Source organism: Drosophila takahashii, chromosome 3R, assembly GCF_030179915.1.
Source record: "Drosophila takahashii strain IR98-3 E-12201 chromosome 3R, DtakHiC1v2, whole genome shotgun sequence".
Lineage (NCBI taxonomy): Eukaryota > Metazoa > Arthropoda > Insecta > Diptera > Drosophilidae > Drosophila > Drosophila takahashii.
The window spans coordinates 19,699,814-19,721,961 of NC_091681.1; the positions used below are offsets into that span (position 1 = coordinate 19,699,814).

At 39.1% G+C, this 22,148-nt stretch overlaps 8 protein-coding genes across 8 annotated transcripts; 1 reads left to right on the plus strand and 7 right to left on the minus strand.

The window, feature by feature from the left end:
- The first annotated feature begins 1,937 nt into the window (after positions 1 to 1,937).
- Positions 1,938 to 3,134, plus strand: LOC108064357 (Ionotropic receptor 94b). Its single transcript, XM_017151845.3, has one exon. It carries the CDS (start codon positions 1,938 to 1,940, stop codon positions 3,132 to 3,134), a length of 1,197 nt encoding a protein of 398 aa, XP_017007334.3.
- A 174-nt stretch (positions 3,135 to 3,308) lies between these two features.
- Positions 3,309 to 4,486, minus strand: LOC108064356 (uncharacterized). Its single transcript, XM_017151843.2, has 2 exons — positions 3,648 to 4,486; positions 3,309 to 3,321 (listed from the first exon to the last, which is right to left on the minus strand). Exons 1-2 carry the CDS (start codon positions 4,484 to 4,486, stop codon positions 3,309 to 3,311), a joined length of 852 nt encoding a protein of 283 aa, XP_017007332.2.
- A 1,076-nt stretch (positions 4,487 to 5,562) lies between these two features.
- Positions 5,563 to 7,368, minus strand: LOC108064355 (Ionotropic receptor 94a). The gene has a single exon (XM_017151842.2). It carries the CDS (start codon positions 7,366 to 7,368, stop codon positions 5,563 to 5,565), a length of 1,806 nt encoding a protein of 601 aa, XP_017007331.2.
- A 71-nt stretch (positions 7,369 to 7,439) lies between these two features.
- On the minus strand, positions 7,440 to 9,778 carry LOC123003025 (uncharacterized). The gene is made up of 2 exons (XM_044394146.1): positions 8,235 to 9,778; positions 7,440 to 7,467 (listed from the first exon to the last, which is right to left on the minus strand). The coding sequence occupies exons 1-2, from the start codon at positions 9,776 to 9,778 to the stop codon at positions 7,440 to 7,442; spliced, it is 1,572 nt and encodes a 523-aa protein (XP_044250081.1).
- A 750-nt stretch (positions 9,779 to 10,528) lies between these two features.
- Positions 10,529 to 12,011, minus strand: LOC138913313 (uncharacterized). Its single transcript, XM_070216578.1, has 3 exons — positions 11,683 to 12,011; positions 10,907 to 11,439; positions 10,529 to 10,584 (listed from the first exon to the last, which is right to left on the minus strand). Exons 1-3 carry the CDS (start codon positions 12,009 to 12,011, stop codon positions 10,529 to 10,531), a joined length of 918 nt encoding a protein of 305 aa, XP_070072679.1.
- A 1,120-nt stretch (positions 12,012 to 13,131) lies between these two features.
- Positions 13,132 to 14,817, minus strand: LOC123003027 (uncharacterized). Its single transcript, XM_044394147.2, has one exon. It carries the CDS (start codon positions 14,815 to 14,817, stop codon positions 13,132 to 13,134), a length of 1,686 nt encoding a protein of 561 aa, XP_044250082.2.
- Positions 14,818 to 15,368: 551 nt separating this feature from the next.
- LOC138913314 (uncharacterized) lies at positions 15,369 to 16,577 on the minus strand. Its single transcript, XM_070216579.1, has one exon. It carries the CDS (start codon positions 16,575 to 16,577, stop codon positions 15,369 to 15,371), a length of 1,209 nt encoding a protein of 402 aa, XP_070072680.1.
- Positions 16,578 to 20,149: 3,572 nt separating this feature from the next.
- LOC138913315 (uncharacterized) lies at positions 20,150 to 21,838 on the minus strand. Its single transcript, XM_070216580.1, has 2 exons — positions 21,722 to 21,838; positions 20,150 to 21,067 (listed from the first exon to the last, which is right to left on the minus strand). The coding sequence occupies exons 1-2, from the start codon at positions 21,836 to 21,838 to the stop codon at positions 20,150 to 20,152; spliced, it is 1,035 nt and encodes a 344-aa protein (XP_070072681.1).
- Between the last annotated feature and the right edge of the window lie 310 nt (positions 21,839 to 22,148).

The window sequence follows — 22,148 nt, forward strand, 5'->3', positions numbered from 1 at the left end:
TTATTGCCTGGCACAGCAACTAAGTTGCTATTTTCCCGGCTCACTCTACCCACTTCGTTTGCTGCTTGCTGGTTTTCTAATTCAAATCTGGTGCATTTTTACCTAGCCACCATGCTTCTTGTCTGCTCACTTATTTAGTGGGATCTCGTTCTTGGCCCCACAATAATCACGACCAATGGGCCGCGAAAGCAAACTCGTGTCTGGGCTTCGTGGGAGGGGTTACTTTAATTAACACATTTAGCGCAATTTAAAATGCATTTTGCCATTTGCCGCGCGTGCACTACAAACAATGCTATCAATTTCAACAACTTTGATTAAACGTCATTTGCAGTTTGCCGTTGCATGTGGGGTGGCTTTTTCGACGGGAAGTGGGGAAATTGGCGGGGAAAGGGCTGAAGTTGAAGCTGGCAATTGGCATTGTCAGCGCTTTGGCTGCGGCGCTCCTCTTGCTTCATTTGCAATTAAATGCACGCAGCAGATGCGGCAGTTGCAGTTCCAGTTGCAGTTGCAGCTGCAGCTGCATTTCGGCCTCAGTCTCAGTCGACACTCAAAAGCGTAATTTAAAATTCTCTTGGCTGCCATTTTTCGAGGCCCTTTCTTCGCTTTGTGTCGGTGATATGGCTGGTTGGCGTGGCGTGGAGTGCCGCTGCCAGTTTTCCACTGACTGACTGGCTGGCTCACGGCACCACGGTCCACGGTGCGTATGAGTTATGCAACGACTGCAGCAGGAGCGGCAGGAGCACCACCACCCGGCCAAATGAAGTTAATATAAATTTTGCTTTACAACGGCGCCCGGCGAACGTGTGTGTGCGGCTCGAGCGTTTTTATATACGGCTCTGCGCCTCCCGTATATTTAAATAAATTTATGACTTTAAGTGCAAAGTGGCAGCTAATGCGTGATTTTTGGAGCCAGCACGAGCACGTAACCGGCGTAAGTGCTGCTCAATGGGACCGAGGTGGCCCAGAAAAATGGATACTACTTAGCAAGGTGATCGAACCAGTTGATGATGACCAAGGCTTATGGGGCAATGTCTTCCGTGTAGAGCTTATAAGGGCATTTAATATTTCAAAGTTAAATTATAAGAATGCTGATGCTTTTTCAATTTTAACAAATACAAAATTAAATATTTTCAAAGTTTGTCGAATTATAGCACACAAATAAGTTTCCAATTAATTTGTGTAGCAAAGTGTAGTATTATCCCCTTTACCACTTAGTCAAACCGTAAACTATATCAAGGCATCATCTGACAGCTGTCCTCCAAAAGATAGTAAACCTGGAACCTCAACACTTACAAAATACCTAAAAAACCATTTAAAAATAATATTTAGTTCAGTCTAAACCATCGAAAAGAATAGACATTACGCGAATATTTAAAGAGATGTCTCCTGTATTCCGAGTATTATTCCTAATTCTTCTAAGTCCAGCACTCCTTCAAGGAACTGAGTTTCCACAGCTCAAGTATCTCAACAGAATTGTCGGAATTATTAAGAAAGAGGAACCAGTCGAATCGGTTTTGATACTCCAGCACCATCTACACAACAATTGCTCTCTACGTCACTGGAATCCTCGAGAAGCTGCCATTCTACGGACTACTGATCTGAGCACTATAAATATTAGAGCACACTTTAGGAGGAAAGTCTTGGCCATTGTCTGTATAGGCGAAAGTGCACACATCGGACTGCTAAACAACTTGGCTGAGGCTTTCGAGAATATGCGACAGGACCGAATTATATTGTGGACACAAGTTCAACCAACGATGAAAATGCTCAGAGATGTCTCTAGAAAGGCCACCAAATTTCACTTCTTACAACTGGTAGTTCTGGAGGCTAACCCAAGAGGAATTGCATCCTTCTATCGACTTAATCAGATACCAAGTGCTCACATGGACCGAATCGAAAATATTTGGAAAATGAATGGATCAATTTTCCACGACCCCATGTATAATTTTCAAGGAAAAACGGCTCTGGTTAGGCACAATCCGAACTTGAACAAATGGTTAAAGTCAAAGTTTGAACCGACTGGAGTTGTGCCCATTTACCAAATAGAAGACAGACAAATAATTGAGTTTGCATTGAGTTTTAACGTGACCCTAAAAATACTGGAATGGAATCACTCAAGCAGTGATAGGTTCGACATACAATTAAACCCTCAATTGGTCACTAAAAAAGATATACACCTGCGGATGGAGTTTGTGAATCCATTCTGCTCCTCCTCTCTGGTGGTTGTGGTTCCTTGCGGCAGTTATATGAGTTTTCAGGATGTTCTCCAGCAATCCGGTGTCCAGAAGTGGATTTTGTACATTATGGTTGTCTATGTGATATTCGTGTTGATTGAGACCTTCATCCTCAAGGTAACCTGCCGGATATCCGGACAAGCAAGCCGCCAGACAATCAACTTGTACGCCTTTCGGGCCATTTTGGGTCTGTCATTTCCGGAACCCCGAAGGTCAAGCCTTTCACTTCGCCAACTCTTTTTGGCCATTGTCATTTTTGGAATGGTATTCAGCAGCTTTATAAACTGCAAGCTAAGTGCGATGCTCACAAAGCCCTTTCACCGACCTCAAGTGACGAATTTTGAGGAGCTGGCAGCCAGTGGATTGATTGTGGTCACGGATGACTATATGGACTCCTTCATCAAGAGCGAACTAGACGCGGAGTTTATACAGAAAATTATGCCGAGGAGAATTGTTTTGACCTTTATCGAAAGAGTTAAGATAATGTTCTCATCGGCCGACAGCTACGCCTACGTTATGATTGGTGAAAAGTGGGAGGTTTTTAATAACTATCAGAGATCCCGGGGAGAAAGGGTCTACTGCACCTCCAAGGGCTTGACCGTCATCGATAATTGGCCAAGAATGCATGTCTTGCAAAATAACTCAATATTTCAGTGGCCCTTGAGCAGGTTTGTGATGTTTATCCAGGAGTCTGGAATCACCGCTTACTGGCAAAAGGATATACCCCAACTTCTAGAAAAGATGTTCAACATCACCGTTTTTCAGAAAGCCCACAAAAGTGCATTATCAATCGATCAACTTAAATGGGTATGGTATCTGCTTATCCTGGGCTACACATTGTCAGTACTGGTCTTTCTTGGCGAGATCTTTTGGAAGAAGCGATTAGATAATCTTAACTAGCTTTTTACTTACTCAACAATGTAAACCTAGGAATATCAGTAATATCAATTTAAAAAAAAGTAATTTTTAGTTTTAGTAAAGAAAAAATGTCCTTTAGTTTATTACGCATAAATTACTATTACATTTATAACATTAATAATTCCGTTTATTTATAGAAACAATTACATTCAGATATTATGGTGCTTGTCTAGAATAAAAGATGAATAAATAAGCTTTGAGTAATTTTATGTCTGCGATTAATGTTCTCTTGGCTTTTTTATAAAAAGTTCTACGATAAAAGCAAGAGTGGCCAAAGCATATCCAAATATAAGGATAATCCACAACCATATAAGATCCTGAAAGCCAATTGGATTTTTTTTTCGCGAAAACCTTGGAAACTGTGTGATATTGAGGGATTGCTTCATATAGTAGGTCGATTTACTTATCCAATGTTTTATGATGCCATTTTCCCGAACTCTCCTTAAAAAGTGTGAAAGTGGCCAGTCGTACAGTGAGTTGTTTCCCAGGACATACATTCTGGGTATGCCCGACATGATGGTCAGGTCCTTTGAAGTACAAAGAATATTTCGTTTGATAGATTTTTGATAATTGTCCAGCACAGTCCACTTTTCGAACAGCATAATATACGCATACTTGTCATTTAACGAGAGCATGAGTCGTGTCACCTCACTATTGTTCAAAAATATAGCTCTTGGTATGCAGTCTTCAAAGAACTCAGAGCCGAATTTATTTTCAATATAAATGCGAATGTTATGTCTAACAATTACGGACAAATCACTGCCACGCAACTCATCGAAGTTGCTTACTTGAGGATGGTGGCTGTGCTTCGTTAGCAGAGCACTCAATTTGCAGCTGAAAAAGTTGCTAAAGACCAGTCCAAAAACGCTGATAGCCATAAAGAGTTGTCTGAGTGAAAAGCTGGATCGTCGGCTAATGGGAAATGGCAGTCCCAGAATGGCCCTAAAGGCACGCAGATTCAGAAGCCGATTCATGCAGGTCAATCGGTAGGTGTGCCCTCGAAAACGATGGGTTAACATCAGAATACACGTTTCCACGACCACAAATACGACATAAATGGGTAGAATCCATAGCAACAGGGGCAAGACCTTCAGTTGCCTGAAGACATCTCGTATGGCCCTCTTTCTGCTGCACGGTACTACCACAATCAATGATGACATGTCATACGGGCTCAAATTTCTGACATCTGTACCGTTCGATGTAAGCTCCGAATGTAGGTAAATGTCAGGAATCACATTAAGGTCCTTCTTTGAAGATCCAATAATTACGAGACTCAAATTGTATTTCTTGGCAAACACAATGATCTCACTGTCTTGGATTTGGCTTACAGGCATTGACACCGTATCGTTAAGCCAGGCGAAAAGTTTAATAGAGCTGTCCAAATCAGGCAGCACATTGGCCCTCTTGCCTCTAAAGTTCCAATCAAAAAAATAGAAAGGTGATGAGGAGCTCAAAATATTTTCGACTCGAACAAATTCAGAGCTTGGGAATGGCTCTAAGCGCAATATATTTGTTGGCCTCCTTTCTCCATATTGCACTTCTATAACAATCATTTGAAGGAACTGATTCTCATCAATTAAACGCAAGATCTCTTTAAGGAGCTGCTGCGTAAGCTTTGTGTACACCCACAAGATAATTCGCTCTTGTCGCATTCCTTCGAAGTTTTCAGCCACGTTCTCCAGTAGACTAATGTCGGAATCCTTGCCGATGCAAACAAGGCAAAGTGCATAACAATTGAAATGTCTTCTAACTTCGACCTTTGCCAGCTGATTAAAACGTAATATCGGAATATCTATCTGGTTCCAATCTTGGAGGTCACAGTTCCTCGACCGATTATGATTTATCATCAAAATTGTATTGATTGGGTTTTTTTGGTTTGTGTTTGCGATGAGTTTGTTGAGAAATCTGATCTGGGACCTCTCAGCCGTAACTCCTGTTAGGATTAATATTACAAATAGGGCGAATTTGTCCATGCTTACTGCCACTTTCGAAAACTAAAGATGATGAACTAAAGTGTTCTTGTTTTTCCACTGGAAAGTTTTCTGCTGCGCATTGAAACATAAGGATTGACAGCTGTCTTTCGATTAAGTTCCTATAAGCTTAAAAGGATCCCATTAAGTTAATAATATCATGATTATTCCTCATCATTACTGAAATGAATTATTGACTTTTAATTAAAAAAAAAACGTTATGTACTTCTGTTTTAAATTATAACAGTTTTTAACCATAATTTATTTTAAGCACCCGTCAAAATTAATTCAACAAATTTCAATTTCAACTTATCAAAAAATTTTTTTTTTTTTTTTTGTAATTTCGTATTTAGTTTTTATTAATTTATTCTCAAAAGGTGTATTTCTCCAATTACAATTTTTAGTAAACCATTTGAAACTCACGTATTTATTCTAGCGTACTAACATGGATATATGTTTCCCCTTCTCATACGCTTATGACTCTTAGCCCAACAGATTTCCATTACGAAGACCATAAATGATATGATGTAGGCAATTCCGAGTAGGGTCCACAGCCATTTGAAATGATCAAAAGAGAGTGGAAGATGCGATGGATGCTCCTCGAAACCGCGCATGGATGATTTAATAGATGCTTTAATAGATGCTTTGATTTGTTGGCCAGCTAATTTCATCCAGTATGTGCCCAAACCTGAAACATCAGTATTCAAAATGAAGTCTCGCATCTTCTGGCTAAAGATTGTGTTCCTTTGGAGGAAGAACGTCGACGGCACATTCTCTATTATCGTCAAGTTCTTGCCCTCACAATAGACTTTACGATTCAGCTCTTTCATAACTTCTTTAAAAAAGGTCCAAGGAATGGAATGTACTAGAAAGCCGGCATTCATTTCTAATGAATCGATAAGTTTAATAAATTCCAGAGATGACGTAATCCTGACATTAGGAACTTCGTGGTTAAAAAAGTCACCATTGATTTCAAGCTCTATAAACTCTTTCGTAGATGCATCCACCACGATGGTCAGACCACTTTCACGTAACTCTGAAAAGGTCTCAATCTGCGAGTCATGGGGCTTCTTAGTCAGAAAAGAGCTGAGTTTGCAGGCGAAAAAGCAGCCAAACAGTGTCCCAAAAAAGCTCATTAAACAGAGGAAAAGTTGGATTGATGGACTGGATCGGTTGGAGACGGGAAAAGCATGGCCCAAAAGAGCCCTGAAGGCTCGAAGGTTCACAAATGGGTTCGTAAACCTGATGCTAAAATGTGTTCCATTGATGCGATTGGATATGTAAACGAAAGTCGCCTCCACCAAAGCGAAGGTGAGGTAAAAAATCAAAGCCGACCAGGTCAGGGTCCCCATTCCGAGCTCCTTAAAGATGTCCACGCCGCTCAGCTCCATTCCACATGGCACCACAATTAATAGGGAGCTTGAAGACAGTGTTGCCACCAGAAAAATGTTGTTCGAAAAGTTCTTACTATTGGACAGACGCAAGTTCATGTCGATGTCATAGTTATCCTTAGGTATTTCAGTCTTATCCTGAGTTGCTGACCCTTGCAATCGGAGGGATGCATTGTATTTCCGAGCAAATTCTAAGATTATTTGTGAGCCTGCTCTATATACGGATTGGACTTCATTCGGTATAATACTTGCCACCCTTCCCTGAAAGGAAGCATAATGGGGAAAAATGTTTTTACCGGTAAATAGGTTGCGAACCTTCTTGAAGTGCGGTTCGGGAAAAGGTTTCAAACGAAGAGCAAATGCAATAACATCGTTATAGTCTTGTTTTTCGACAATCAGCACTATCATATGCAAAAATTCTAGATCCTTAACTTGTTGAGAAATATGATGCATTAGATCTGGATCTGGTTTCCGCCGAATCAACAGAATTATACGCTCCTGCCGCATTCCTTCAAATGCTCTAGCCAGAGTTTTGAGAAGTTCTCCATGAAAATGTTCCGTTACGCAAACCAGGGCCAATGCATTGTGGTTATACGAGTTTTCCAAGCTCAGATCAGTCAATTCATTTGAACGAAGAGTTGGAACTCCCATAGGATTCCAGTCCTTAAGGATGCAATTTGTATCTTCAGTATGATGTAGTAAAAACAATGTTTCAACTGAACGTTCGTTGCGAACAAAGTAAAGGACTTTGTTTAGAAAGTTCACACGTGGATCTCCATCTCCTTCAGATGGTACTTGGATTAATAAGATTACCATCAATAACATCCTAAATTTTACACGCTCTAGCAAGGCCATTATGTTTGTATTTACTCCATCAAAGTTAACACCAAACTGAGTTAAAAGTGACTCTACTGTTCTGCAAAGTTTCATTTTCTAATGGCCAGCACATTGCAGCTGTCAAATTTGAAGGGCATGCACTTAGATTCAGAAGTTAAGAGGCCAACCTAATGAATTATATTTTCTTTTGTATTTATATTCAGTGTTGGGACATACATAGGTACAATTTAGTGTACATTTTTAGTGCGAAGAAAGGATTAATTAATTTCTCAGATAGTAAAAACCTGAAGCAATCTTTGGAAAGCCGTTGTTTATGTAACCTTGCAGTTAAAGTCATTAATTTTTCATCATTATTATTTATTAGTTTCTCGTTTATTTCTAAAGGGCCTAGAGGATATAGTAATAAGATTCGTTTCCTTCCTACTTGTATAGATAGAAGAAATTCCGTAAAGTTTCATGAAGAGCATGCTAAATCGACCCGTCCAGTGATGCTGATCAATAATATATATACTTTATTAGATCCGTTGTAAATTTTCCATCTGTATTTTATTTCCATCCTTATTGTACATACAAACGTAAACACCAAAATATGTTAATCTAATGATAAGGTTTAAGTGCATTTAATTATTTCATATGGGTCTAACTAAAAACCAACTGAATTTGACTTTTTGTTTCGATTCCCCATAATAATTTCAAATATGAAAATTGTAATTGAAAATCCATAGCCACATCCAAGAACACACCAAAGCCATTTAAAATGACCAAAGGATAAAGGAATTTTTCTGGGCTCGCTGTTCCGTAAATTCGTGATGTTAAGTTTTGAATATAAAATAATATCTATCCAATGTCTCATAATGCCATTCTCTTGCAGTCGCATCGAGAACCTGAATAGGCTCTGTTCCAACATCGAGTTATTCTTCAGAATATGCGTTATGGGCAGACCTTGGTTGATAGTTAGATTTTCAGAGGTACATAAAAATTTGCGACCATATAATTTCTGAAACTTATCGACGACACTCCAGTTTTCCGAGAAAAGAAGGTATGCATTGTTGTAGCCCGGAGATAGCATCATACGAATACGATCTTCCTGAGATATATACTTCACGTTAGTCAAGTTATTTTTAACGAATTCAGATCCAGCTTCACTATCAACGAACGCTCGAATGGTCGGTCCTATAATTACGTTCAATCCACTAGTGCGTAAGTCATCAAAGTTTCTAACGCACGGATGTGCGGACTGCTTTGTGAGAAGAGCACTCAGTTTGCAGCTAAAGAAATTGCTGAAGATCAATCCAAAAACACTTATGGACAGAAAAAGCTGACGTAGAGAAAGACTTGAATTGTGACCGATCGGAAACGACATGCCCAAAAGTGCCTGGAAAGCACGGAGATTTAGCAGAGGATTGAGAGAGATCAATCGGTATGCTTTGCCGGATATCCTATAGTTTACCGCGAGTATAAAAGTCTCCGCCAGGACAAAGATTGCATACACAACAAAAATGTGAAAAAGCCATGACTGCACATTCAGTTGCTTGAAGACTTCCTCGATTCTCCACTGTTTGCCACAAGGAACGGCTACCACTAGCGACGATATGTCATAGGGGTTCCATGTTCTCAAATTGGCCATTTTGGTATGAATCTGAGTATTCAATTGAATGTCTGGGACTACAGATGATGTCAGGTTATACGAATCCTCCAAAACTCTAAGTCTCAAATTGTACTTCAAAGCAAACATAAGAACCCCTAAGTCCTGATTTCGGACTATGGGAACAGATATTTTAGAGGGCAGCGTCACGTTGATTTTAAAGGCAGCGCCCCAATTAGGCAGCAAATTAATGGTCCTTTCCTTAAAGTTCATCTCGGGCGGAAGAAAAATGGGTCCTTCAAGGTCGAGAATGTTATCGATTCGAAGAAAATGTGCATTCGGAAAAGGATCAAGACGACGTACGGCTACTGTCTCTATCGGTTCCTCTCTAACCTCTAGGATGAGCATTTGAAGAAGTTGATGTTCCTCCACTTGATTGGAAATCACATTAAGCATCTCCTGTGTGAGTTCAGCTTGAAGCCACAGGATAATTCGTCTTTGACGCATCCGGTTAAAACTTTGGGCCAGGCTTTCTAGAAGCGTTGTATCGGAATCCCTGCAGATGCAGACAACACCCACAGCCACATGGTTGAAAAGCTTTCTGAGTTCCACAACATGCAGTTGGTTGAAGCGCAGAGTGGGTATTTCGCGATGATTCCAGTTTCGGAGTGCACAATTCCCATCTCGATTGTGTTGCATTACTAACATGGTTTCAATTGGCTCTTCGTGTTGAATCTTTTGAAGGAGTTTGTTGAGAAATCCAAGTTGCTGATCTTCATTGGTACCTCGACCTAAGTAGGTCACGAGCAAGGTTATTATTGCCAACTTGGAGGGTAGAACCATGTTGCCAAACCTCTTTTAATATACTGGATGGGCTACCCCTGTAAAGTGCTCTATAACAACATTTTGTAGTGGAGTGCCTTTTCAAATGACAGCCGTCAGGCGATAGAATAAATGAAAACTCATTAAACAGATAAGAAAGCGTCTTTTTTATCAACCAATAAAACACATAATCATCTACCAAAATTTGACGGCAAGAAGTTTTTAATCAATACTACAGTGATGGTTAATAAATTCCATTATAATTATATAATTTTCTTTGAATAAGTGTTTTTTAAACGCCTACAAGATTTATGAATTATCAAATAATGTATTAATTAAATATTTATTTAACTAAGACACATATATTCAATGTGATATTTTAAGCAAGTTGTATTTGATATAAGCTTTAAAAGATTAATTTAAAAAGTTTGGAGTTCGACAAAACTATTTTTCATTTAAAAAGTTAATAAAATTTTTGTAAAATTTAAAAATAATTGATATTCCTACATTTTCTATCGATCATTAAACTAAATATAACATTATATGTAGGTATACATAACTATAATTTTTAGACGACAATAAAATGGTTTCTGGATCGCGGGTTCCATATCCAACGATGATGACCTCCCAGACAAATTTCGATTAAAAAGACAAAAATGGCGAGTCCATGCCCACATCCAAGAATAGTCCACAACCACGTTAAGTGATCAACGGATAAAGATTCTGTCTTTTGCTCGGCATTATGCACAATGGTTGCATTTAGGAGAGATCTTACTCGGAAGGGAGCTTGTTGGGTCCAATGTCCAACGATTCCCGCTTCTTCCAGTCTTATTGAAAACAAGAAAAATGACCAGTAAAATAAAGAGTTGTTTCGCTGTGTGTATGTCCTGGGAATACTTTGGATGATGGTCAGGTTCTTCGAGGTACAAAAAACCTTTTTTTCATAAAATTTTTGATAATTCCTTAAAGTGTGCCACTTTTCCATTGGCAACACGTGTGCGTTAGTGCTGTTAAGGGAGAGGAGATGTTTATTATTTTCTTTTTGTGTCACGAATTTGACCCTTGTTAAGTTTTTCATAAAAAATTCAGCTTCAATTATATTTTCGATGAGAAACCGCATGTGCCAGTCCACTAGGACGGTCAATCCACTCGTCTGTAACTCCTCGAAGTTTCTGACCTCGGAATGCCGGGAATGTTTTGTTAGCAGGGCACTGAGTTTGCAGCTGAAGAAATTACTAAACACAAAGCCGAACACAGTTATCATCAGGAAAAGCTGTCTCAGCGAGAGGCTTGATCTGCGGCTCACGGGAAAGGACATGCCTAAAAGGGCTCGGAATGCGCGAAGATTCAGCACAGGATTTAGAGTGGTCAATCTGTAGGCTTTGCCTGATATTCTATGGGTAACCACGAGTATGAAGGTCTCTGCCAGCACAAAGATTCCATAGACTAAAAGAATATGAAGCAGCCAAGACTTCAGATCCAGATGCTTAAACACCTCCTCAATTCGCATCTCTCTTCCACAGGGAACGATAACGATTATGGTTGATATATCATAGGGATTTATATACTTGATGTGTTGATTTCCATTGAACAGCGAGTTAAATTGAAAGTCAGGAATTCTTAGAATGCTCTGGTTAGATTCCCCAATCGGCGCTTGCATTACTTTAAGACTCAAGTTATACCTATTGGCGAAATCCAGGATTAAATTGTCTTGTGCTCGATCTATTGGGATTCTAACCTTTGGTGACAAAAATTTGTTAGTTTTTAAGCCTTTTCTCCAAGCTGGCTGTAGAGTTGCAGTTTTTCCCTTAAAGTTGTTTCTTTGAGACGGAAAAATTGAGCCTTTTAAATTGAGTATGTTTTCAATGCGATGAAAGTGTTGGCTCGGAAAAGAATGTAGGCGGAACACAGTTATTTTTTGCTACGGGTTGCCAATCGCCTCCACGATAAGGAGTTGCAGAAAACTGTGCTTTTCGGATTGTTTGGAAATTGTATGAAGAAGCTCCTCAGTGACGTTCCTTTGAATCCATAATATAATTCTTTCTAGTCTCATTCCATCAATATCTTTGGCCAGTGTATCGAGAAGAATAGTGTCGGAATCTTTGGTAATGCACACTACACTTAGCGAATGATGGTTGAAGTGATTCTTTATACTTGCTATGGCCAGTTGATTAAATCGCAATGTGGGAATTTCCTGCTGATGCCAGCTATGAAGAGCACAGCTTCCGGACTCATTATGATGCAGCAGAAACATCGTCATAACTTCATCCTCTTGATTTATTATTTGTAGAAGTTTGTTGAGGAATCCAAGATGCGGGCTCACAAACGTACCTCTGCTTAAAACCATAAATAATAATGATATTATTTTGAGTGCAGAAGGTTTCTTCATTTTGCATATCTGCTTTTATGTAGAGTAGGAAATAAACTAAAGGGGCCAAGAACTATAGCTGAAACCACTAAAAAATGCACTTAGCGCAGTGTGAAACTCATAGGTTGACAGCTGACAGTCGATAAATGTATTGAGAACTCATTAACTAATAAGTCAAAGCAACCCGTTACCAATGAACCGTATGTTTACCACAAAATAGCTTGTAAATATCTATGGGTTAAAAAACAATAAACGAAAATCTAATCGCAAGAACAGAAGAATCCTCCAAAACACTAAGGATCAAATTATATTTCAAAGTAAACTCGAGAAACCCTAAATCCCAATTTCGGAGTATGGGAACTGATACTTTGGAGGGCAATGTGACGTTGATTTTAAGGGCTGCAATATTAACATGCTTTCAATTGGCTCTTCGTGTTGAATCTTTTAAACGAGCTCGCTGAAAACTTAGGCCCATGATACTCATTAATAAGGAGAATATACTGCTTGTGCTATCCCTGTGAATTGCTCTATGATAAATTCTTTAATGGAGTGCCTTATTCAAATGACAGCCGTGAGGCGATAGAATAAATGAGAACTCATTAAACTAATAAGAATGCGTTGTATTTCTCCACGATTAAATCACTTAATCATTTACCAAAATTAAACTGCAAGAACTTTTTAATCAATATTACAGTGCTGGTCAAAAAATTCCATTCTAATTATATAATCCTTCTACAGGATTTATTAATTTCCAAACTTAACGAAAATTATTTTGTTAATTAATTCACATATATAGACTACGATACATATATTTAATGTGAGATTCTAGGCAAGTTGCGTTTAATAAAAGCTTTTAATGATTGATTATTTTAAAAAGTTTGATAAAACTATTTTTCATTTATAGAATTATTTAAATTATCTAAAATTTAAAAATACTTGATATACCAACATTTTATTTCGATCATTAAACTAAATATAAGAATGTATGAAGGTATAACTAATATTATTAGACTACAAAAATATGGTTCCTGGCTCGCGAGTTCCATGTCCAACGATGATGACCTCCCAGACAAACTTCAATGATAAATACAAAAATGGCGAGACCATATCCACATCCAAGAATAGACCACAACCAGTTCAAGTGATAAACGGATAAGGATTCTATTCTTTGCTTGGTATTATCCACAACGGTTACATTTAGGTTTGATCTCAATTGGAAGGGAGCCCGCTGAGACCATTGACCAACGATGCCCGCCTCTTCTAGTCTAATTGAAAAGAAGAATAAAGACCAATAAAATATGGAGTTGTTTTGCTGCGTATATGTCCTGGGAATACTTCGGATGATGGTCAGGTCCCTTGAGGTACAGAAAACCTTCTTGTCATAAAATTTTTGATAATTCCTTAAAGTGTGGTACTTTTCCAACAGCATTACGTGGGCGTAAGTGCTGTCAAGTGAGAGCAGATTATAGACTTTTTCACGCTGTGTCACGAATTTGACTCTTGTTATGTTTTGTGTAAAAAAGTCAGCTTCAACTCTGTTCTCGATGAGGGAACGGATGTGCCAGTCCACGATCACTGTCAATCCACTTGACCGCAACTCATCGAAGTTTCTGACCTGGGAATGCTGGGAATGTTTTGTAAGCAGGGCACTCAGCTTGCAGCTAAAGAAATTGCTAAAGACAAAGCCGAACACAGTTATCACCAGGAAAAGCTGTCGCAGCGAGAGGCTTGATCTGCTGCTCACGGGAAAGGACATGCCTAAAAGGGCTCGAAAGGCACGGAGATTCAGCACAGGATTTAAACTGGTCAATCTGTAGGCTTTGCCTGATATCCTATGGGTAACCACGAGTATGAAGGTCTCCGCCAGCACAAAGATTACATAGACTAGGAGAATATGAAGAACCCAAGACTTTACATCCAGGTGCCTGAACACCTCCTCAATTTGCATTTCTCTTCCGCAGGGTACAACAACTATTATGGCTGATATATCATAGGGATTTATATATTTTATGTGTTCATTTCCATTGAACAGCGAGTTGAATTGAAAGTCAGGAATTCTTAAAGAGCTCTGCTTAATTTCCCTATTCGCGGCCTTCACAACTTTAAAACTCAAATTATACTTTTTGGCGAAATCCAGGATAATATTGTCTTGTGCTCTGTCTATTGGAACTCTAACCTTAGAGGTCAGCCATTTGTAGGATTTTAGGCCTGATCTCCAAGCTGGCTCTAGAGTTGCCATTCTTCCCTTGAAGTTGTTCCTTAGAGACGAAAAAATGGAGCCCTTCAAATCGAATATGTTTTCAATGCGATGAAAGTGTGGGCTGGGAAAAGAATGTAGCCGGAATGTAGTCACTTTTTGCTCCAGGCTGTCTATCGCCTCCACGATGAGGACTTGCAGAAAACTGTATTCCTCGGATTGGTTTGAAATCGTATGAAGAAGCTGCTCACTGACGTTCATTTGAATCCATAAAATAATCCGATCTTGTCGCATTCTATCAAGGTCTTCGGCCAGAGTATCGAGAAGAATTGTGTCGGAATCTTTACATATGCAGACTATACTTAGCGAATGATGGTTGAAGTGATTCTTTATACTTGCTATGGCCAGTTGATTAAATCGCAAAGTGGGAATTTCCTGGTGATGCCAGCTATGAAGGGCACAGCTTCTGGACTCATTGTGATGCAGCAGAAACATCGTCATAACTTCCTCCTCATGACATATTTTTTGTAGAAGGTCGTTGAGAAATCCCAGCTGCGGATTCACAAACGTACCTTCACTTAAAAACGTTAATAATAATAATATCCCTGTGAGTGTAGAAGGTTTCCCCATATCGAACTAGTACTTTTATGCAGAGAAGGGAATAAACTGACCATGAGTTTAGCCTGACCCAACTAGAAATTGCACTTTTTTCTTTGTGAGACTCATAAGTTGACAGCTGACAGTCGATAAATGTATTGCGAACTCATTAACTAATAAGTCAAACCAAGCAATGACCAATGAGAACTAATGTTTACCCAGATATTTCTACAAGCCTTTTAAAAACACCAAATCCAAAAACAAAGACATTAAATAGTTTTTTTTATTAAAATTTATCTTTGAATAAAGTGAAAAACATACTATTTGTTGGTACGTAACTCTTATAAGTTATAACATTCAGCAAAAATTAAGTGATATTATTTATATAAGTTAAGCAGATGTATTAAAAATATTAAAGACACGATCTTTTCGATTTTTTTTGCACCATACTACGGTATTGAGGCATCGTTCTTAGGCTTTGAATTTGTATTTCCTCCGAAAAATATCTCAATGAAAAACACCAGTGTGGCAATTCCATATCCTAATATCAGAAGAAACCATAGAAAGTTCAAGTGTTCAAAAGAGAGAGGAGTGACTCCATGTGGAGGACCTATATCCTTTGATATATTATACAGTTTTTCAAGCTTGTTCATAAATTCTGTTCTCCAACGCATGTTGATGCCTCCTGCATGTGTTCTGTAAACAAAATCCCGAAGTGGCCACTTGTACATGGAGTTCCTTGGCAGATAAAACATTCTGGGTAGGTTCGAGATAATGGTCAGATTTTTAGAGTTGCAGAAAACCTTGGGTCCCCGTGCTTTTTGGTATCCCTTGAGAATGCCAAAAGTGTCTTCATGCATAACGTAAGCAAAACTGTCGTTTAACGCTAATATTTTTTTCATTTTATCCAGATCGTTGACACCAACGACGTTTGGTACAGTTTTTTCTATAAAATTGTCTTCGAACTCGTCTTTGATGTAGTGTAAAAGATTGTTACTTATCAAGACAGGAAGACCACTGGCTCGCAGTTCCTCGAAGTTCGTGATCTGTGCATATCGGGAGTGTTTTGTTAGCAGAGCACTCAGCTTGCAGGAAAAGAAATTGCTGAAAACAAATCCAAAGATACTGAGGGTTAAGAAGAGCTGGCGTCGTGTGAAGCTCCATCGGCGGTGTACGGAAATGGAGAGGCCCAAAATGGCACCAAATGCACGAAGGTTTATTAATTGTTTTAGGTAGGAAAGTCGCTCAGGTCGTCCTTCCACCCGACTAGTGACCATGCATATAAGGCTCTCCACTATCACAAAAGCGACATAGACAGGCAGGATGTACGTAACCCAGTCAAGGAAGTCCAGATGGTTAAAAACATCCTGAATGCTTCTCTCCTTGCCGCAGGGCACCACCACGATCAGGGAAACAACTGTGAAGGAGTTGGCACTTTCGCTGACATCCCATTTGGACACGAGACGCGGGCTCAGTTGCAAGTCAAAGTGGTCAGGACTCAATCCATTGGCCTGATTAAGCTTCAAACTCAAATTGGTCTTTCGAGCGAACTCAAGAATCTGCCAATCTTCTTCGGTAGAAATGCAAAATATACCCACACGTCCATAGCTAATGTTGAAATGCAGAAAAGGGTTTTTTTTCTGCATAACAATGGCCATCTTTCCTTGAAAGTTAAGTCTGGGACCTTGGAAAGTTCCTTTGAAATCAAAAATATTTTCAATTCTATAAAAGCGTGGTTCGGGAAATGCTTCAAGCTTATACAGGTTTGTAGTTCCGTTTTCTGAACTTCCAGTTTGGAGTATCACAATCCGTAAATATGAATGTTTTTTCGCGAGGTGACCAATTTCCTTCAGAATTTCTTGTATTGCTTTTATTTGCGTCCACAGAAGTATTCTTTCTTGCCGCATATTCTCATAGGTTTTCGCTAAATTATCGAGAAGCTTCACATCAGACTTTTGGCTTATGCAGACCACAGCCAAAGAATGAAAGATGTTAATAGTTTTCTTCACTTCAAAGGTAGTTAGCTCATTTGACCGCAAAGTGGGAATACCACTGGCTAACCAACCTTCAGTTAGACAGTTATTTGCTCCGTGATGCTGAAGCATAAAAATTGTTTCCACTTTATTCACTTTTTCCATTATGCTGATCAGTTTATCCAGAATATTCATCTGCTGAAGCTGTTCCTTCTGACTAAAAACCTGGCTCAGCAGAAGAAGCAGGAATATTTTTATATAAATGCAGCGCATTATGGGAAAACTTCAAGTTCAGTCCAAGTACGTCCTTTAAAGGGAATGAAAAAAGACTAACAGGATACTTTATAAGTTCTTGGTGTGACTCCCCCACAAGCTGATATAATCAGATGACAGTGGCATGTTTGATTATCTAGTAATCCCAAAATGTTGATACAATCTTTTAATTTGCTTAAAACCAATTTCTATTTTCGATATTTCTGACTAACAAAATCATTCCGGTAAAAAAAAGTTTTACAAAAAAACTTAGCACCAATGAGAATTAAATTGTTTGGTGCTTGCAAGTCCAGCATGATTTTTATTTTGCAAGTATTATTTTTATTAATCTAAGTTACAACTTATTTATATGTTTTTAATTTTATACGATATTTAGTAATTTATAATCGTAGCAGCGTTACTACGATTACTTGCATTTATTAATTTCGTATGGGTGTAACCAAAGTAACTGAATTAGTAAAGTCCTTAAGCTACAGATATATCTTCATTTGATTTTTTATTTTGAGCCGCCAGAAGAATTTCAAAAGTAAAAACAATAATTGCAAGTCCATACCCACATCCCAGAATAAACCATAGCCATTTAAAATGACCAAAGGATAAAGGTATATTCCTCGTCTCTGTGTGTCGCGAAATTGTGCTGTTCAGCTTATTTTTAATAATATGGGGCATTAGATTTATCCAATGCCCCATTATGCCATTCTCGTGCAACCGCATCGAGAACCTGAACATGCTTCGTTCCAATATAGAGTTCTTCCTGAGAATATACGTAATAGGCAGACCTTGGCTGATAGTTAGACATTCGGAGGTACATAACAGCTTTTTTCCATATAATTTCTGATACTTATCCAAAACACTCCAGTTCTCCGAGAACATAAGGTAAGCGTTGCTGTTGTTGGGAGACAGCATCGCTAGAATACGGTCCTGCTGTTTCATATATTTTACGTTGGTCAGGTTGTGCTTAACGAAATCAGATCCAGCTTTACTTTCAACGAACGATTGAAAGGTCGGTCCTACAATAACGTTCAATCCACTGGCGCGTAAGTCATCGAAGTTTCTAACGCACGGATGTGCGGACTGCTTTGTGAGTAGTGCACTCAGTTTGCAGCTGAAGAAGTTGCTGAAGATCAATCCAAAAACACTTATGGCCAGGAAAAGTTGACGTTGCGAAAGACTTGATCTGCGACTTATGGGAAACGACATGCCCAAAATTGCCCGGAAAGCACGAAGATTTAGCAGAGGATTGAGGGAGGTCAATCGGTAAGCTTTGCCGGATATCCTAAAGGTTACAGCGAGTATAAAGGTCTCCGCCAGCACAAAGATTCCATACACTACAAAAATGTGAAGCAGCCCTGAGTGAACGTCGAGGTGCTGGAAAACTTCGTCGAGCCTCCACTGTTTGCCACAAGGAACGGCTACGATCACCGACGATATGTCATAGGGGTTCCAAGTTTTCAATTGGTCCATTTGGGTATGAATATGAGTTATTAGTTGAATGTCAGGAACTATAGATGATGTCAACTTATCCAAAACTCTGAAGCTCAAATTGTACTTATGAGCAAATTCGAGAACCTTAAAGTCCTGAATTCGCACTATGGGAACAGATACTTTGGAGGGCAATGTGACTTCGATTTTAAAGGCTGCGCCCCAATTAGGCAGCAGATTAACGGTCCTTCCTTTAAAGTTCATCTCGGGCGGATGGAAAATGGGTCCCTTGTGGTAGAATATGCTATCGATTCGGTGAAAATGTGCAGTGGGAAAAGGATGAAGACGTCGTACAGCTACTATTTCCTCTGGGTTGTCTCTAACCTCTAAGATGAGCATTTGAAGAAATTGATGTTCCTCTGCTTGATTAGCAATCACATTAAGCATCTCTTGGGTGAGTTTAGCCTGAAGCCACAGGATAATTCGTCCTTGTCGCATCCTATTAAAGCTTTGGGCCAGGCTTTTTAGAAGCGTTGTATCGGAATCCTTGCAGATGCAGACAACACCCACAGCCACATGGTTGAAAAGCTTTCTGATTTCCACAACGTTCAGTTGGTTGAAGCGCAGAGTGGGTATTTCACGATGGTTCCAGTTTCGGAGTGCACAGTCCTCATCTCGGTTATGTTGCAATATTAACATGGTTTCAATTGGCTCTTCGTGTTGCATTTTTTGAACAAGTCGGTTGAGAAATCCGAGATGCCGATCTTCACTGGTACCTCGACCTAAGTAGGCCATTAGCAGTGTAAATATTACAAACTTGGATGATAAGCCCATTTTGCCAAACCTCTTCTCAGCAATGCTGAGAATATACTGGATGGTTTACCCCTGTGAGTTTTTGTACCCTAACATTTTTTAGTGTAGCGTTCTATTCAAATGACAGCCGTCAGGCGATAGAATAATTGAAAACTCATTAAACTAATAAGAATGCGTCAAGGCTAGAACCTATTTCTCAACGATTAAAACACTTAATAATCTACCAAAGATTGCTGGTAAGAAGTTTTAATGAAAGATTGCCAATCATTTACATTCTAATTATATTATTTTATTTCCTTCAGATGGAACATTTAAAATCAAATACGTGTATGCAGAATAAATTTAATGGGTCAGGAATTAAACCAGACCTAACTAAAAACTGATAAGTTAACACCTGTCAGTCAACAAATTTAATGAGAACTCATTAACTAATAAGTCAAACCAAAACTTCACCCATAAATTCTTACAAACAAACATTTGAAACCATAATAAATATAAATACATAGACATGCAGTAGTTGTTTATTTAAATTTGCGAATTTACTTTTTAAAAAAATGTTTATGTATTTATAAGAGACATTCTTAGACATAATTAGACAGCTACTGAAAATTATATAGGTACTCAAAATACTAAGCTATTGCGACATTATAATTTGGTTGCACAGTTCTTACGAAAGTTCGGTTACCTCCGCAAACCATTTCAATGAAAAACACCAAAGTGGCTATTCCATAGCCAAATATCAAAAGAAATCATAGAAAGTTAAAGTGTTCAAAAGAGAGCGGAATGGCTCCCTGTGGGACAACAAGCTCCTTTGACAGGTTATACTTTTTCCCAATCTTTGTTTGAAAATCTTTTCCCCAGCGCATGTTTATGCCAACTGCATGTGTGCTGTAAACAAAATCCCGAAGTGGCCACTTGTACATAGAGTTCCTTGGCAGATAAAACATTCTGGGTAGGTTCGAGATAATGGTGAGATTTCTAGAGTTGCAGAAAACCTTGGGTCCCCGTGCTTTTTGGTATCCCTCGAGAATGGCGAATCTGTCGTCTTGCATAACGTAAGCGAAACTGTCGTTTAACGCCCATAACTTTTTCATTTTATCCAGATCGTTGACAGCCTCGACGTTTGGTACAGTTTTTTCTATAAAATTGTCTTCGAACTCGTCTCTGATGTAGTGCAAAAGATCCTTACTTATCAAGACAGGAAGACCACTGGCTTGGAGTTCCTCGAAGCTCGTTATCTGTGCATGTCGGGAGTGTTTTGTGAGCAGAGCACTCAGCTTGCAGGAAAAGAAGTTGCTGAAAACAAGTCCAAAGATACTGAGGGTTAAGAAGAGCTGGCGACGTGTGAAGCTCCATCGGTTGTGTACGGAAATGGAGAGGCCCAAAATGGCACCGATAGCACGTAGGTTTATTAATTGGTTTAGGTAGGAAAGTCGCTTAGGTGGACCTTCCACACGACTAGTTACCACGCATATAAGGCTCTCCACTATCACAAATGCGACATAAACAGGCAGGATGTACTTGACCCAGTCAAGGTAGTCCAGATGCTGAAAAACATCCTGAATGCTTCTCTCCTTGCCGCAGGGCACCACGACGATTAGGGAAACAACTGTGAAGGAGTTGGCACTTTCGCTGACATCCCATTTGGACACGAGACGCGGGCTCAGCTGCAAGTCAAAGTGGCGATAATTCATTTTATTGCCTTGTTTAAGCTTTAAACTCAAGTTGGCTTTCCGGGCGAACTGAAGAACCTGCATATCTACTTGAGTTGCTATGGTAAATACACCTAGATGCTCAAAGCTGATGTTGAAATGCAGGAAAATCATTTCTTTCTGCATGATAATCGCCGTTTTTCCTTGGAAGTTAAGTAAGCCTCCAAGGAAAGTTCCTTTGAAATCCAAAATATTCGCGATTCTATTAAAGCGTGGTTCGGGAAATGCTTCAAGTTTAAATAGGTTTGTAGTTCCGTTTTCTAAACTTCCCGTTTCGACTATTACAATCCGTAAAAATGAATGTCTTCCCACAAGGTGACTAATATCCTGGAGAATTTCTTGTGTAGCTTTTATCTGCGTCCACAGAAGTATTCGTTCTTGCCGCATATTATCATAGATTTTCGCTAAATTATCGAGAAGCTTCACATCAGATTTTTGGCTTATGCAGACCACAGCCAAAGAATGAAAGACGTTAATAGTTTTCTTCACTTCAAAGGTAGTTAACTCATTCGACCGCAAAGTGGGTATACCACTGGCTGTCCATCTTTCAATCAGACAGTTATTCGCTCCGTGATGCTGAAGCATAAAAATTGTTTCCACTTTATTCACTTTTTCCATTTTGCTGATCAGTTCATCCAGGATCTTGAGCTGCTGAGGCTGTTGTTCCTCAGAAATAAGATCTTGACTCATCAGAAGAAGCAGCAATATCTTTGAAAGGCAATGCATTATGCTAGAACTTTAAGTTCAGTCTTAGAACCTTCTTTAAAACGACTTAGGGAGGTACTAACTGTTACTGCTACTTTAGAAATTCTCGCAGTGCTACCTTATAGAACCTTCCGGTGAATGTTTGATCGACAGCTGTCGGAACATCACTTTAAGTTCGGAAAATCCACTTAGCTTAATAAGATGTCAGCTGCTTGTTTGTTGTCTAGTGCTTAAGGTCTTAGAATGTTGATTCAATCATTTAATTGACTAAAAACACATGCTAAATCATTTATAATAAGTTCCCAATTAGGGAAGAAAAACTTAAATCACT